General features: G+C 40.2%; 1 protein-coding gene across 8 annotated transcripts in view; it reads right to left on the minus strand.

The window, feature by feature from the left end:
* Positions 1-10486, minus strand: part of LOC126972921 (uncharacterized) — a 32366-nt gene extending 21880 nt beyond the window's left edge. For 3 of the 8 annotated variants that reach the window (XM_050820026.1, XM_050820028.1, XM_050820027.1), the window contains exon 1: positions 8940-10486. In XM_050820026.1, coding sequence (XP_050675983.1) covers positions 8940-10362 — 1423 coding nt within the window. In that variant the 5' untranslated portion in view covers positions 10363-10486. Of the gene's footprint in view, positions 1-4983; positions 5226-8906 lie in introns of those variants that run through there. The other 5 variants (XM_050820021.1, XM_050820024.1, XM_050820022.1 and 2 more) reach the window with 3 other exon arrangements.
* Between the last annotated feature and the right edge of the window lie 2841 nt (positions 10487-13327).

Below are 13327 nucleotides of genomic sequence, written 5' to 3' on the forward strand. Positions count from 1 at the left end.
GAGGTTCTCGAGGGTGCAGGGAACGATTTTGGTATCATTTTTGAAATCCAAGATGGCCGCCGCACAAAATTATGATAACAACATTATGGGTATCGTATCCGAGGTTCTCGAGGGTGCAGGGAACGATTTGGTGATCATTTTCCAAATTCAAGATGGCCGCCGCACAAAATTATGATTTCAGCAATATGAATATCGTGTCCGAGGTTCTCGAGGGTGCAGAGAACAATTCTGTGATGATTTTTGAAATCCAAGAGGGCTGCCGCAAACAATTATATTTGAGCAATATGGATATCGTGTCCGAAGTTCTCAAGGGTACAGAGAACGATTTTGTGATCATATTTGAAATCCAAGATGGCCGCCACACAAAATTATGATTTTAGCATTATGGATATAGTGTCCGAGGTTCTCGAGAGTGCAGAGAACGATATTGGGATCATTTTTGAAAACAAAGATGGCCACCGCTCAAAATTATGATTACAACATTATGGGTATCGTACCCGAGGTTCTCGAGGGTGCAGAGAACGATTTTGTGATAATTTTTCAAATCCAAGATAGCCGCCGCATAAATTTATGATTACAACATTATGGGTATCTTATCCGAGGTTCTCGAGGGTGCAGGGAACGATTTGGTGATCATTTTCCAAATTCAAGATGGCCGCCGCACAAAATTATGATTTTAGCAATATGAATATCGTGTCCGAGGTTCTCGAGGGTGCAGAGAACAATTCTGTGATGATTTTTGAAATCCAAGAGGGCTGCCGCAAACAATTATATTTGAGCAATATGGATATCGTGTCCGAAGTTCTCAAGGGTACAGAGAACGATTTTGTGAACATATTTGAAATCCAAGATGGCCGCCGCACAAAATTATAATTTTAGCATTATGGATATAGTGTCCGAGGTTCTCGAGAGTGCAGAGAACGATATTGGGATCATTTTTGAAAACAAAGATTGCCACCGCTCAAAATTATGATTACAATATTATGGGTATCGTATCCGAGGTTCTCGAGGGTGCAGAGAACGATTTTGTGATAATTTTTCAAATCCAAGATGGCCGCCGCACAAAATTATGATTTCAGCAATATGGATATCGTGCCCGAGATTCTCTAGGGTGCAGAGAACGTATTTGTTGATCATTATTCAAGATGGCCGCCGCACAAAATTATGATTTTAGCATTATGGATATCGTGTCCGAGATTCTCGAAGGTGCAGAGAACGTATTTGTTGATCATTTTTCAAATCCAAGATGGTCGCCGCACAAAATTATGATTTCAGCAATATGGATATCGTGTCCGAGATTCTCGAGGGTGCAGAGAACGTATTTATTGATCATTCTTCAAATCCAAGATGGCCGCCGTACAAAATTATGATTTAAGCAATATGGATATCGTGTCTGAAGTTCTCGAGGGTGCAGAGAACAATTCTGTTATCATTTTTGAAATCCAAGAGGGCTGCCGCAAACAATTAAGTTTTTAGCATTATGGATATCGTGTCCGAGGTTCTCCAGGGTGCAGAGAACGAAATTGGGATCATTTTTGATAACAAAGATGGCCACCGAACAAAATTATGATTACTACATTATGGGTATCGTATCCGAGGTTCTCGAGGGTGCAGAGAACGATTTTGTGATAATTTTTCAAATCCAAGATAGCCGCCGCACAACATTATGATTTCAGCAATATGGATATCGTGTCCGAGATTCTCGAGGGTGCGGAGAACGTATTTGTTGATCATTCTTCAAATCCAAGATGGCCGCCGTACAAAGTTATGATTTAAGCAATATGGATATCGTGTCCGAAGTTCTCGAGGGTGCAGAGAACAATTCTGTTATCATTTTTGAAATCCAAGGGGGCTGCCGCAAACAATTAAGTTTTTAGCATTATGGATATCGTGTCCGAGGTTCTCGAGGGTGCAGAGAACGAAATTGGGATCATTTTTGATAACAAAGATGGCCACCGAACAAAATTATGATTACAACATTATGGGTATCGTATCCGAGGTTCTCGAGGGTGCAGAGAACGATTTTGTGATAATTTTTCAAATTCAAGATAGCCGCCGCACAAAATTATGATTTCAGCAATATGGATATCGTGTCCGAGATTCTCGAGGGTGCAGAGAACGTATTTGTTGATCATTTTTCAAATCCAAGATGGCCGCCGTACAAAATTATGATTTAAGCAATATGGATACCGTGTCCGAAGTTCTCGAGGGTGCAGAGAACAATTCTGTAATCATTTTTGAAATCCAAGAGGGCTGCCGCAAACAATTATGTTTTCAGCAATATGGATATCGTGTCCGAGGTTCTCGAGGGTGCAGAGAACTATTTTGTGATCAGTTTTGAAATCCAAGTGTGCTGCCGCTCAAAGTTATGATAACTACATTATGGGTATCGTATCCGAGGTTCTCGAGGGTGCAGAGAACGATTTTGTGATCATTTTTCAAATCCAACATGGCCGCCACAAAAAATTATGATTTCAGCAATATGGATATCGTTTCCGAGATTCTCGAGGATGCAGAGAATGATTTTGGGATCATTTTTGAAATTCAAGATGGCCGCCGCGCAAAATTTTGATGACAACGGTACGGATATTGTGTCAGAGGTTTTCGAGGGTGCAGAGAAAAATACTGTGATCATTTAAGAAATCCAAGATGGCTGCCACACACAATTATGTTTTCAGCAATATGAATATCGTGTCCGAGGTTCTCGAGGGTGCAGGGAACGATTTTGGTATCATTTTTGAAAACCAAGATGGCCGCCGCACAAAATTATGATAACAACATTATGGGTATCGTATCCGAGGTACTCGAGGGTGCAGGGAACGATTTGGTGATCATTTTTCAAATTCAAGATGGCCGCCGCACAAAATTATGATTTCAGCAATATGGATATCGTGTCCGAGGTTCTCGAGGGTGCAGAGAACAATTCTGTGATGATTTTTGAAATCCAAGAGGGCTGCCGCAAACAATTATATTTGAGCAATATGGATATCGTGTCCGAAGTTCTCAAGGGTACAGAGAACGATTTTGTGATCATATTTGAAATCCAAGATGGCCGCCACACAAAATTATGATTTTAGCATTATGGATATAGTGTCCGAGGTTCTCGAGAGTGCAGAGAACGATATTGGGATCATTTTTGAAAACAAAGATGGCCACCGCTCAAAATTATGATTACAACATTATGGGTATCGTACCCGAGGTTCTCGAGGGTGCAGAAAACGATTTAGTGATAATTTTTCAAATCCAAGATAGCCGCCGCACAATATTATGATTTCAGCAATATGGATATCGTGTCGGAGATTCTCGACGGTGCAGAGAACGTATTTGTTGATCATTTTTCAAATCCAAGATGGCCGCCGTACAAAATTATGATTTAAGCAATATGGATATCGTGTCCGAAGTTATCGAGGGTGCAGAGAACAATTCTGTTATCATTTTTGAAATCCAAGAGGGCTGCCGCAAACAATTATGTTTTCAGCAATATGGATATCGTGTCCGAGGTTCTCGAGGGTGCAGAGAACGAAATTGGGATCATTTTTGATAACAAAGATGGCCATCGAACAAAATTATGATTACAACATTATGGGTATCGTATCCGAGGTTCTAGAGGGTGCAGAGAACGATTTTGTGATAATTTTTCAAATCCAAGATAGCCGCCGCACAACATTATGATTTCAGCAATATGGATATCGTGTCCGAGATTCTCGAGGGTGCAGAGAACGTATTTGTTGATCATTTTTCAAATCCAAGATGGCCGCCGTACAAAATTATGATTTAAGCAATATGGATATCGTGTCCGAAGTTATCGAGGGTGCAGAGAACAATTCTGTTATCATTTTTGAAATCCAAGAGGGCTGCCGCAAACAATTATGTTTTCAGCAATATGGATATCGTGTCCGAGGTTCTCGAGGGTGCAGAGAACGATTTTGTGATCATTTTTGAAATCCAAGTTGGCCGCCGCTCAAAGTTGTGATAACTACATTATGGGTATCGTATCCGAGGTTCTCGAGGGTGCAGAGAACGATTTTGTGATGATTTTTCAAATCCAAGATGGCCGCCGCAAAAAATTATGATTTCAGCAATATGGATATCGTGTCCGAGATTCTCGAGGATGCAGAGAATGATTTTGGGATCATTTTTGAAATTCAAGATGGCCGCCGCGCAAAATTTTGATAACAACGGTATGGATATTGTGTCAGAGGTTCTCGAGGGTGCAGAGAACAATTCTGTGATCATTTTTGAAATCCAAGATGGCTGCCATACACATTTATGTTTTCAGCAATATGAAAATCGTGTCCGAGGTTCTCGAGGGTGCAGACAAAGATTTCGGTATCATTTTTGAAATCCAAGATGGCCGCCGCATAAATTTATGATTACAACATTATGGTTATCGTATCCGAGGTTCTCGAGGGTGCAGGGAACGATTTGGTGATCATTTTCCAAATTCAAGATGGCCGCCGCACAAAATTATGATTTTAGCAATATGAATATCGTGTCCGAGGTTCTCGAGGGTGCAGAGAACAATTCTGTGATGATTTTTGAAATCCAAGAGGGCTGCCGCAAACAATTATATTTGAGCAATATGGATATCGTGTCCGAAGTTCTCAAGGGTACAGAGAACGATTTTGTGAACATATTTGAAATCCAAGATGGCCGCCGCACAAATTTATGATTTTAGCATTATGGATATAGTGTCCGAGGTTCTCGAGAGTGCAGAGAACGATATTGGGATCATTTTTGAAAACAAAGATTGCCACCGCTCAAAATTATGATTACAATATTATGGGTGTTCGGGCTCAGGAATAATATGTAGGACTGTATTAAGGTTTCCTATAATCGGTTTTGGCTCTTTAAATAAATGAATTTATGTAGGCACTTGCAATCAACCAAGAATCATGAGGAAAGAAGTAAATGCAATCCACTAACCTTTGAACACTCCCATGTCACTCAGGTGGCGGCGGCGCAGCAGCTCCAACGGTCCTGACTCTGGTGTTCCAGGTGAACGTCACTGGCGATCGCAAGCTTTCAAAGTTTTGTATTTAGACACTAGTACTGAACGTCAACACTAGACTTGATGATCACTGGTTACTCAGGGTAAACACGGTTTACATATGTAGTGCTATCGACCACGCCCGAGCAAAGATCAATTGTCTCTGTCCGCTTGTCAACCCAAGCGCGACTTGTGTCATCGGATATTGGAGCACGTACAACTACCCTCATGATTCCTAATAAAAATCAGCAAGTACCGTACATACCCCCCACCGAAATCATTGTAATGATTTCCAGGTAAAGGAAAATTAAAGTGTTTATTTATGTATTTAATAAAATTAGAGTCATCTAACTCTATATAAAAAAAGTATAAAAAAAAACTTATGTAATTAGTAAGATAATAAGAATTATAAAAAGTAAATTATGACTATGGATACCAAATAAACTTAACCTATTTATGTAACAACAATACCTAACATTACAAATGTTAAGTTTTAAATATTTAATGACGAAATGGTAACGGACATAACTTATTAACTGGCCGCTTAAAACAACGATTAACTGTCCGGACACTGACTACGCGAACGTCGCCGTCAGGACCAGGAAACGTTTCAATGACTCTACCTAATGGCCATTGCAAAGGGCGAGTTAAATCCGATTTAATTAAAACAAGGTCACCAACCTTCAAATTAGGTGGGGATACATGCCATTTTGACCGTTGTTGTAATGTGTGTAAGTAATCATGTGACCAAAGTTTCCAAAATGATTGTGAACATTTTTGAACATATTGCCACCTAGACAATAAATTCATAGGAACATCCTCTAAATTGTGCTCAGGCACTGCGAGCAGGCTCTGGCCAATCAAAAAATGTCCAGCTGTTAAAACTTCAAACTCGTTTGGGTTATCTGAAAGAGAGCAAAGCGGTCGTGAATTCATCACGGCTTCAACTTTGCAAAAAAGTGTTGACAATTCCTCAAACGTGAGGGACTTGTCACCTGCGACACGCAATAAATGATATTTCGCCGACTTTATGCCGGCTTCCCAAAGACCTCCCATACTGGGGGCGCTTGGAGGGTTGAACTTCCTCGAGCTAAACAGCCATCAGAAATAGAAGTTTTTACTCCGTTATTACTAAGAAATTTAACGACGTCTTGTAAGTGCTTGTTTGCTGCTACAAAATTTGTACCGCAATCTGAGTATAAACTTGAGCACAAGCCACGACGAGCGGTAAACCTATCTAGACAGGCTAAGAAGCAATCCGATGACAGATCAGTGAGGACCTCAAGGTGTACTGCTTTTGTGGAAAAGCAGACGAACAAACAAAGATATACTTTGTATAACTTAGCGGTACGCCTCTTGTGCTCTTTTACGTTAAAGGGTCCACCAAGGTCAACACCAACGTGATGAAAAACCTTATTGGGTTCTAACCGAGGCTTAGGTAACGTCCCCATACTCGGCTGAGCCAACCGTGGACTACACTTGAAGCACGAGACGCAACGTGAGAGAACGGAGCGTATGACACTACGAGCGGATACGATCCAGTACCTCTGACTAATTATACCTTGTAACGTACGAGGCCCTACATGTAAATAATTACTATGGAAATGTTCAATAATCAAAGTTGTAATGTGACTACGTTTAGGTAAAAGCAAGGGATGTTTACGACTAAAAGGTAGACTTGCCTGTGAGATTCTACCCCCCACCCTGAGGAACCCTGCTTCGTCCAAGAATGGAGATAAACTTTTCAAGGTTTGAATTATTAACGTATTATTTTTAAGTGAATTAATTTCGTTGGAATAAAATTGTTTTTGAGTTAATTTAATTATAAGGTTATGTGCAGAATTTAATTCAATAGTTGTCAAAGTTTTAAAATATCTATCACAATTTTTATTACGTGAGTTGTTAATGAATCGCAAGCACCAAGCGGTGACGCGCTGCAATTTATTAAAAGTTGAAAATTTTAAAAACAATTCATGATCCGACGGTTCTTTATTACTCAACAAATTAAAACTCTCCGTATTTGATTTTAACTCTAAAATATTAGTGTCGTCAGTCGTTTTAACAGCGTTATTCTTGTCTACGCTACGAACGTACAGACAAGCCGCATACCCGCGCGTCGAGGCATCACAAAACGCAACTATCTGAACGTCAGAAAAGTCCGTTATTAATAAATGACGCTCAATGCGGAGCTCAGACAAGGTTGACAAAGATGAAATAAACGTTTTCCATCTCTCACAAAGATCAGACGGCACGGGTTCATCCCAGCCTTTGCTAAGTTTCCATATATCCTGCAGGAGGCATTTAGCCAAGAAAACACACGGTGCTAGAAAACCTACAGGGTCAAAAATGCTTGCTAATAATTTTAATACTGAACGTTTAGTGAAAATATTATCTTTTAAATTATATTGAAACGAGAAACAATCGTCTTTTGGATCCCACTTTAATCCAAGGATTTTTAAAGAAGACGCAGAATCCTCATCAAAGTTTATAGACGCGCACTGGTCAACTCCAACCCGAGCGAGAAGCTCAGGTGAGTTGCTCGCCCACTTCCGGAGTGTGAACCCACCGCGCTGCAATATGTCGATAACGTCATCTTGCAACGTGCAAGCGTCTTGCAGCGTGGGTGTAGATCCCAGAAGATCGTCGACGTAAAACCCGTGCAGCAGCAAGCTCGCTGCTCGCGGGTGTCGCTTCGCCTCGTCGTGTGCCAGCTGACGTAACGTACGCACAGCTATGAACGGTGCACTACGTAAACCGTATGTATTTGTTTTTAATTCAAATATTTGTATGGGCTCATTAGGTGACTCCCTCCATAAAATGTGTTGGTATTTACGCTCAGAGGGGTCTGTTAGAACGCATCTGTACATTTTTGTAATATCAGCCGTAAAACAAATGTCATAAAGTCTAAAATTGATTATTATTTTTAAAAGATCTTGCTGTAATTTTTTGCCGATTAAAAGGTTGTCATTTAACGAAACTCCATTCGAAGTTTGAGCTGAGCCATCGAAAACGACTCGAACCGGTGTAGTTGTGCTGGCGGTGCGAACCACTGGATGATGCGGAATAAGGTATTGACTGGGCTCGTCCCCGGTGTACGGATCCATGTGACCCAGCTGCTGGTACTCGCGCATGAAGGCTACGTACTGGTCGCGGAGACCATCGTCCCGGGCGAGGCGGCGCTCCAGCTGCAGCAGGCGGCGCTCGGCGGCGGCGCGGGAGTCTCCCAGCGGCGCGCGGCGCTCACGCAGCAACAGCGGGCACACGTACCTGCCAGTTGCGTCGCGATACGTACGCGATGAATATATATTTTCCGCTTCTTGTTCTAGGGGATCTGGAGGTACCTCACACGGTGAGGCTTCAATCTCCCAGAATCGCCGAAGACAAGTATCGATGACGTCATCGTCCTTAGTGTACGACACTAAGTTTGAAGTCATAGAAACGCTTAAATTATTTGAAGCACACGGTACTTCAAGTCTCCCTGTAATTACGTACCCGAATACGCTACTCAACGCACACGGAAGGGAGGGACCGAATACGATTCGATTTCCATCATAAATGTGTGGAAAAACGTCTCCCGATAAAATAATATCAATTACAGAACGTCTGTAAAAGAAAGGATCCGCTAAAACTAAATTATTATATTTTTTAACAATATTTTCTGGAATATTAGAAGTGGGTAAATCAGAAGTTATTTTTGAAAGGATTACGGCATCTATTGTGAATACCGGATCACAGTTATACCTAGGTTTTAATGTACATGTCGTCATACCATACGTTTTTACATTTTCACCCGATAAGCCATAAATATTGTAAGGACATTTATAACGTCTTAAACCTAACCGTTCTAAACAATTTATAGTAATAAAGTTAGATTGTGCGCCTGAGTCGATTAACACACGACACGGCTGCTCCTTACCGAAAACATCAACAACGTTAACTATAGCCGTACCTAATATAACGGAATATTGTTTGCTATCTGATAACGATGAGTGGCAGTTGTCATTTCGCGAGTGCATGATTGACGCGTCAACAGGCGCGGGCGGCGCAGGGAGAGGGTGCCGGCCGGCGGCCGCGGGTGCACTGCTGTTATAGTCAACATGTAACAAAGCATGGTGCGTTTGTCCGCAAGTGTAACATCGAAACTCGCTGCGGCACTCATCAGCTGTATGATTTAGTTTTAAACAATTATGACAAATCCCTAAAGTATTAGCACGGCTAATACGCTGTGTTGGTGTCAGTTTACGAAACTTTGTACACCTAAAAATCATATGATTTTCGTTACAGTGAAGACATGCATAATTATTCAATTTGTTTTTGTTGTTCGTTGTTTGAGTATAATTTTTACGTGAAGTTAAGTTTTTATTATTATTAGTGTTTAAATTCAAATGTTGTTTGTTACGTTGTGTGCCATTATTTTGTATAATTATATTTGAAGTATACGTTTGTGAATGTTCCAATACTTTAACATGATTTTGCACAAAGGATATTAAGTTTTCATAACAAGGAATTGTTGTTTGATCAATGCTTTGCTCAAATAATTTGCGAGTATTTTGATCAAGTGATTTTAACGCAATATGGCAGATGACGTAACTATGAAGGTTAGGTATATTAAGTGAACAAATTGCCTTGTAGGAATTTTCAAAGATTTCAATAAAATTATTTAGACTTAAAGGAGATTCTTTTAAAATGGGTGGAAAAGTTAACATTTTATCAAGGTATTTACTAGCCACCATACGTTGATCTTGGTACTTATCAAGTAGGGCTTTCCATACCACATCATAGTTCGATGATGTAATTGGTACACTTTTAATAACACTGAGGGCAGAACCCTTAACACATGACAACAAATAGTGAAACTTATCAATGTTTGATATGCCTTTTTGGTTATGAACTAAGGAGCAAAATGTCTCATAAAAGGTTGTGAAGTTTTCTATGTTTCCGTCAAAGGAGATTAACTCAAGTTTAGGTAACCTAGGACGACTATTTATTTCGGTTTTAGATGAATTATCTGACGAGTTATTTTCTGTTTTTAAGTCAAGGTTTTTAACACAACTTTTGATTTGGAAGAATAAATCATCAAAACTATCTAATTCACTAGAATTAAACTGTATTTTAGGATTTAACAAAACTTCTAGTTCAAATATATTAATTGTTACCTTTTCATATTTCTCGCGAATAGAATTAATTTCAGAGGCACGAAGTAAAAACATGTCGATGTCTACAGATTCAGGATTCGAACATATTTTCAAAGAAGTATCGTATAGTTTTTGAACCTGAGAGAATAGTCTTTGCTTAACTGCATTATGAGTACAAACTCTGTGACGAATATCTTGTTCGTCTCCTTCGACTTCAACTTTCCTGCGGGTCGCCATTTTAAGCGACGCAGTTACAATATTACGTAGGTACCAAGTTAATATTATTTAGTATAAGTATTAATTATTAAGGATTTTGCTAAGTATTAATGTTACAAATAAGTAAGTTTATCAACGAAATGAATTACGTATGTGTAGGTAGACTAAAGTATCTACTTGTAACAAAAGAATTAAGATTTATCTGTAACGAGACCGATTAAATAGTAATATTAAAGTTAAATCAAAGTATTCGAAGGACCTATAAGAATGAAATGACCAAAATCCGACTACGTAGGCCAATATCCGGCTCCGAAGGCCAATATCCGGCTCGAAGGACCAATGTTCGGGCTCAGGAATAATATGTAGGACTGTATTAAGGTTTCCTATAATCGGTTTTGGCTCTTTAAATAAATGAATTTATGTAGGCACTTGCAATCAACCAAGAATCATGAGGAAAGAAGTAAATGCAATCCACTAACCTTTGAACACTCCCATGTCACTCAGGTGGCGGCGGCGCAGCAGCTCCAACGGTCCTGACTCTGGTGTTCCAGGTGAACGTCACTGGCGATCGCAAGCTTTCAAAGTTTTGTATTTAGACACTAGTACTGAACGTCAACACTAGACTTGATGATCACTGGTTACTCAGGGTAAACACGGTTTACATATGTAGTGCTATCGACCACGCCCGAGCAAAGATCAATTGTCTCTGTCCGCTTGTCAACCCAAGCGCGACTTGTGTCATCGGATATTGGAGCACGTACAACTACCCTCATGATTCCTAATAAAAATCAGCAAGTACCGTACAATGGGTATCGTATCCGAGGTTCTCGAGGGTGCAGAGAACGATTTTGTGATAATTTTTCAAATCCAAGATGGCCGCCGCACAAAATTATGATTTCAGCAATATGGATATCGTGCCCGAGATTCTCTAGGGTGCAGAGAACGTATTTGTTGATCATTATTCAAGATGGCCGCCGCACAAAATTATGATTTTAGCATTATGGATATCGTGTCCGAGATTCTCGAAGGTGCAGAGAACGTATTTGTTGATCATTTTTCAAATCCAAGATGGTCGCCGCACAAAATTATGATTTCAGCAATATGGATATCGTGTCCGAGATTCTCGAGGGTGCAGAGAACGTATTTATTGATCATTTTTCAAATCCAAGATGGCCGCCGTACAAAATTATGATTTAAGCAATATGGATATCGTGTCTGAAGTTCTCGAGGGTGCAGAGAACAATTCTGTTGTCATTTTTGAAATCCATGAGGGCTGCCGCAAACAATTATGTTTTTAGCATTATGGATATCGTGTCCGAGGTTCTCCAGGGTGCAGAGAACGAAATTGGGATCATTTTTGATAACAAAGATGGCCACAGAACAAAATTATGATTACTACATTATGGGTATCGTATCCGAGGTTCTCGAGGGTGCAGAGAACGATTTTGTGATAATTTTTCAAATCCAAGATAGCCGCCGCACAACATTATGATTTCAGCAATATGGATATCGTGTCCGAGATTCTCGAGGGTGCAGAGAACGTATTTGTTGATCATTCTTCAAATCCAAGATGGCCGCCGTACAAAGTTATGATTTAAGCAATATGGATATCGTGTCCGAAGTTCTCGAGGGTGCAGAGAACAATTCTGTTATCATTTTTGAAATCCAAGAGGGCTGCCGCAAACAATTAAGTTTTTAGCATTATGGATATCGTGTCCGAGGTTCTCGAGGGTGCAGAGAACGAAATTGGGATCATTTTTGATAACAAAGATGGCCACCGAACAAAATTATGATTACAACATGATGGGTATCGTATCCGAGGTTCTCGAGGGTGCAGAGAACGATTTTGTGATAATTTTTCAAATTCAAGATAGCCGCCGCACAAAATTATGATTTCAGCAATATGGATATCGTGTCCGAGATTCTCGAGGGTGCAGAGAACGTATTTGTTGATCATTTTTCAAATCCAAGATGGCCGCCGTACAAAATTATGGTTTAAGCAATATGGATATGATGTCCGAAGTTCTCGAGGGTGCAGAGAACAATTCTGTTATCATTTTTGAAATCCAAGAGGGCTGCCGCAAACAATTATGTTTTCAGCAATATGGATATCGTGTCCGAGGTTCTCGAGGGTGCAGAGAACTATTTTGTGATCAGTTTTGAAATCCAAGTGTGCTGCCGCTCAAAGTTATGATAACTACATTATGGGTATCGTATCCGAGGTTCTCGAGGGTGCAGAGAACGATTTTGTTATAATTTTTCAAATCCAAGATAGCCGCCGCACAAAATTATGATTTCAGCAATATGGATATCGTGTCCGAGATTCTCGAGGGTGCAGAGAACGTATTTGTTGATCATTTTTCAAATCCAAGATGGCCGCCGTACAAAATTATGATTTAAGCAATATGGATACCGTGTCCGAAGTTCTCGAGGGTGCAGAGAACAATTCTGTTATCATTTTTGAAATCCAAGAGGGCTGCCGCAAACAATTATGTTTTCAGCAATATGGATATCTTGTCCGAGGTTCTCGAGGGTGCAGAGAACTATTTTGTGATCGTTTTTGAAATCCAAGTGTGCTGCCGCTCAAAGTTATGATAACTACATTATGGGTATCGTATCCGAGGTTCTCGAGGGTGCAGAGAACGATTTTGTGATCATTTTTCAAATCCAACCTGGCCGCCGCAAAAAATTATGATTTCAGCAATATGGATATCGTTTCCGAGATTCTCGAGGATGCAGAGAATGATTTTGGGATCATTTTTGAAATTCAAGATGGCCGCCGCGCAAAATTTTGATGACAACGGTATGGATATTGTGTCAGAGGTTTTCGAGGGTGCAGAGAAAAATTCTGTGATCATTTTTGAAATCCAAGATGGCTGCCATACACAATTATGTTTTCAGCAATATGAAAATCGTGTCCGAGGTTCTCGAGGGTGCAGACAACGATTTTGGTATCATTTTTGAAATCCAAGATGGCCGCCGCACA

The sequence above is a fragment of the Leptidea sinapis genome, chromosome 27 (assembly GCF_905404315.1).
Source record: "Leptidea sinapis chromosome 27, ilLepSina1.1, whole genome shotgun sequence".
Lineage (NCBI taxonomy): Eukaryota > Metazoa > Arthropoda > Insecta > Lepidoptera > Pieridae > Leptidea > Leptidea sinapis.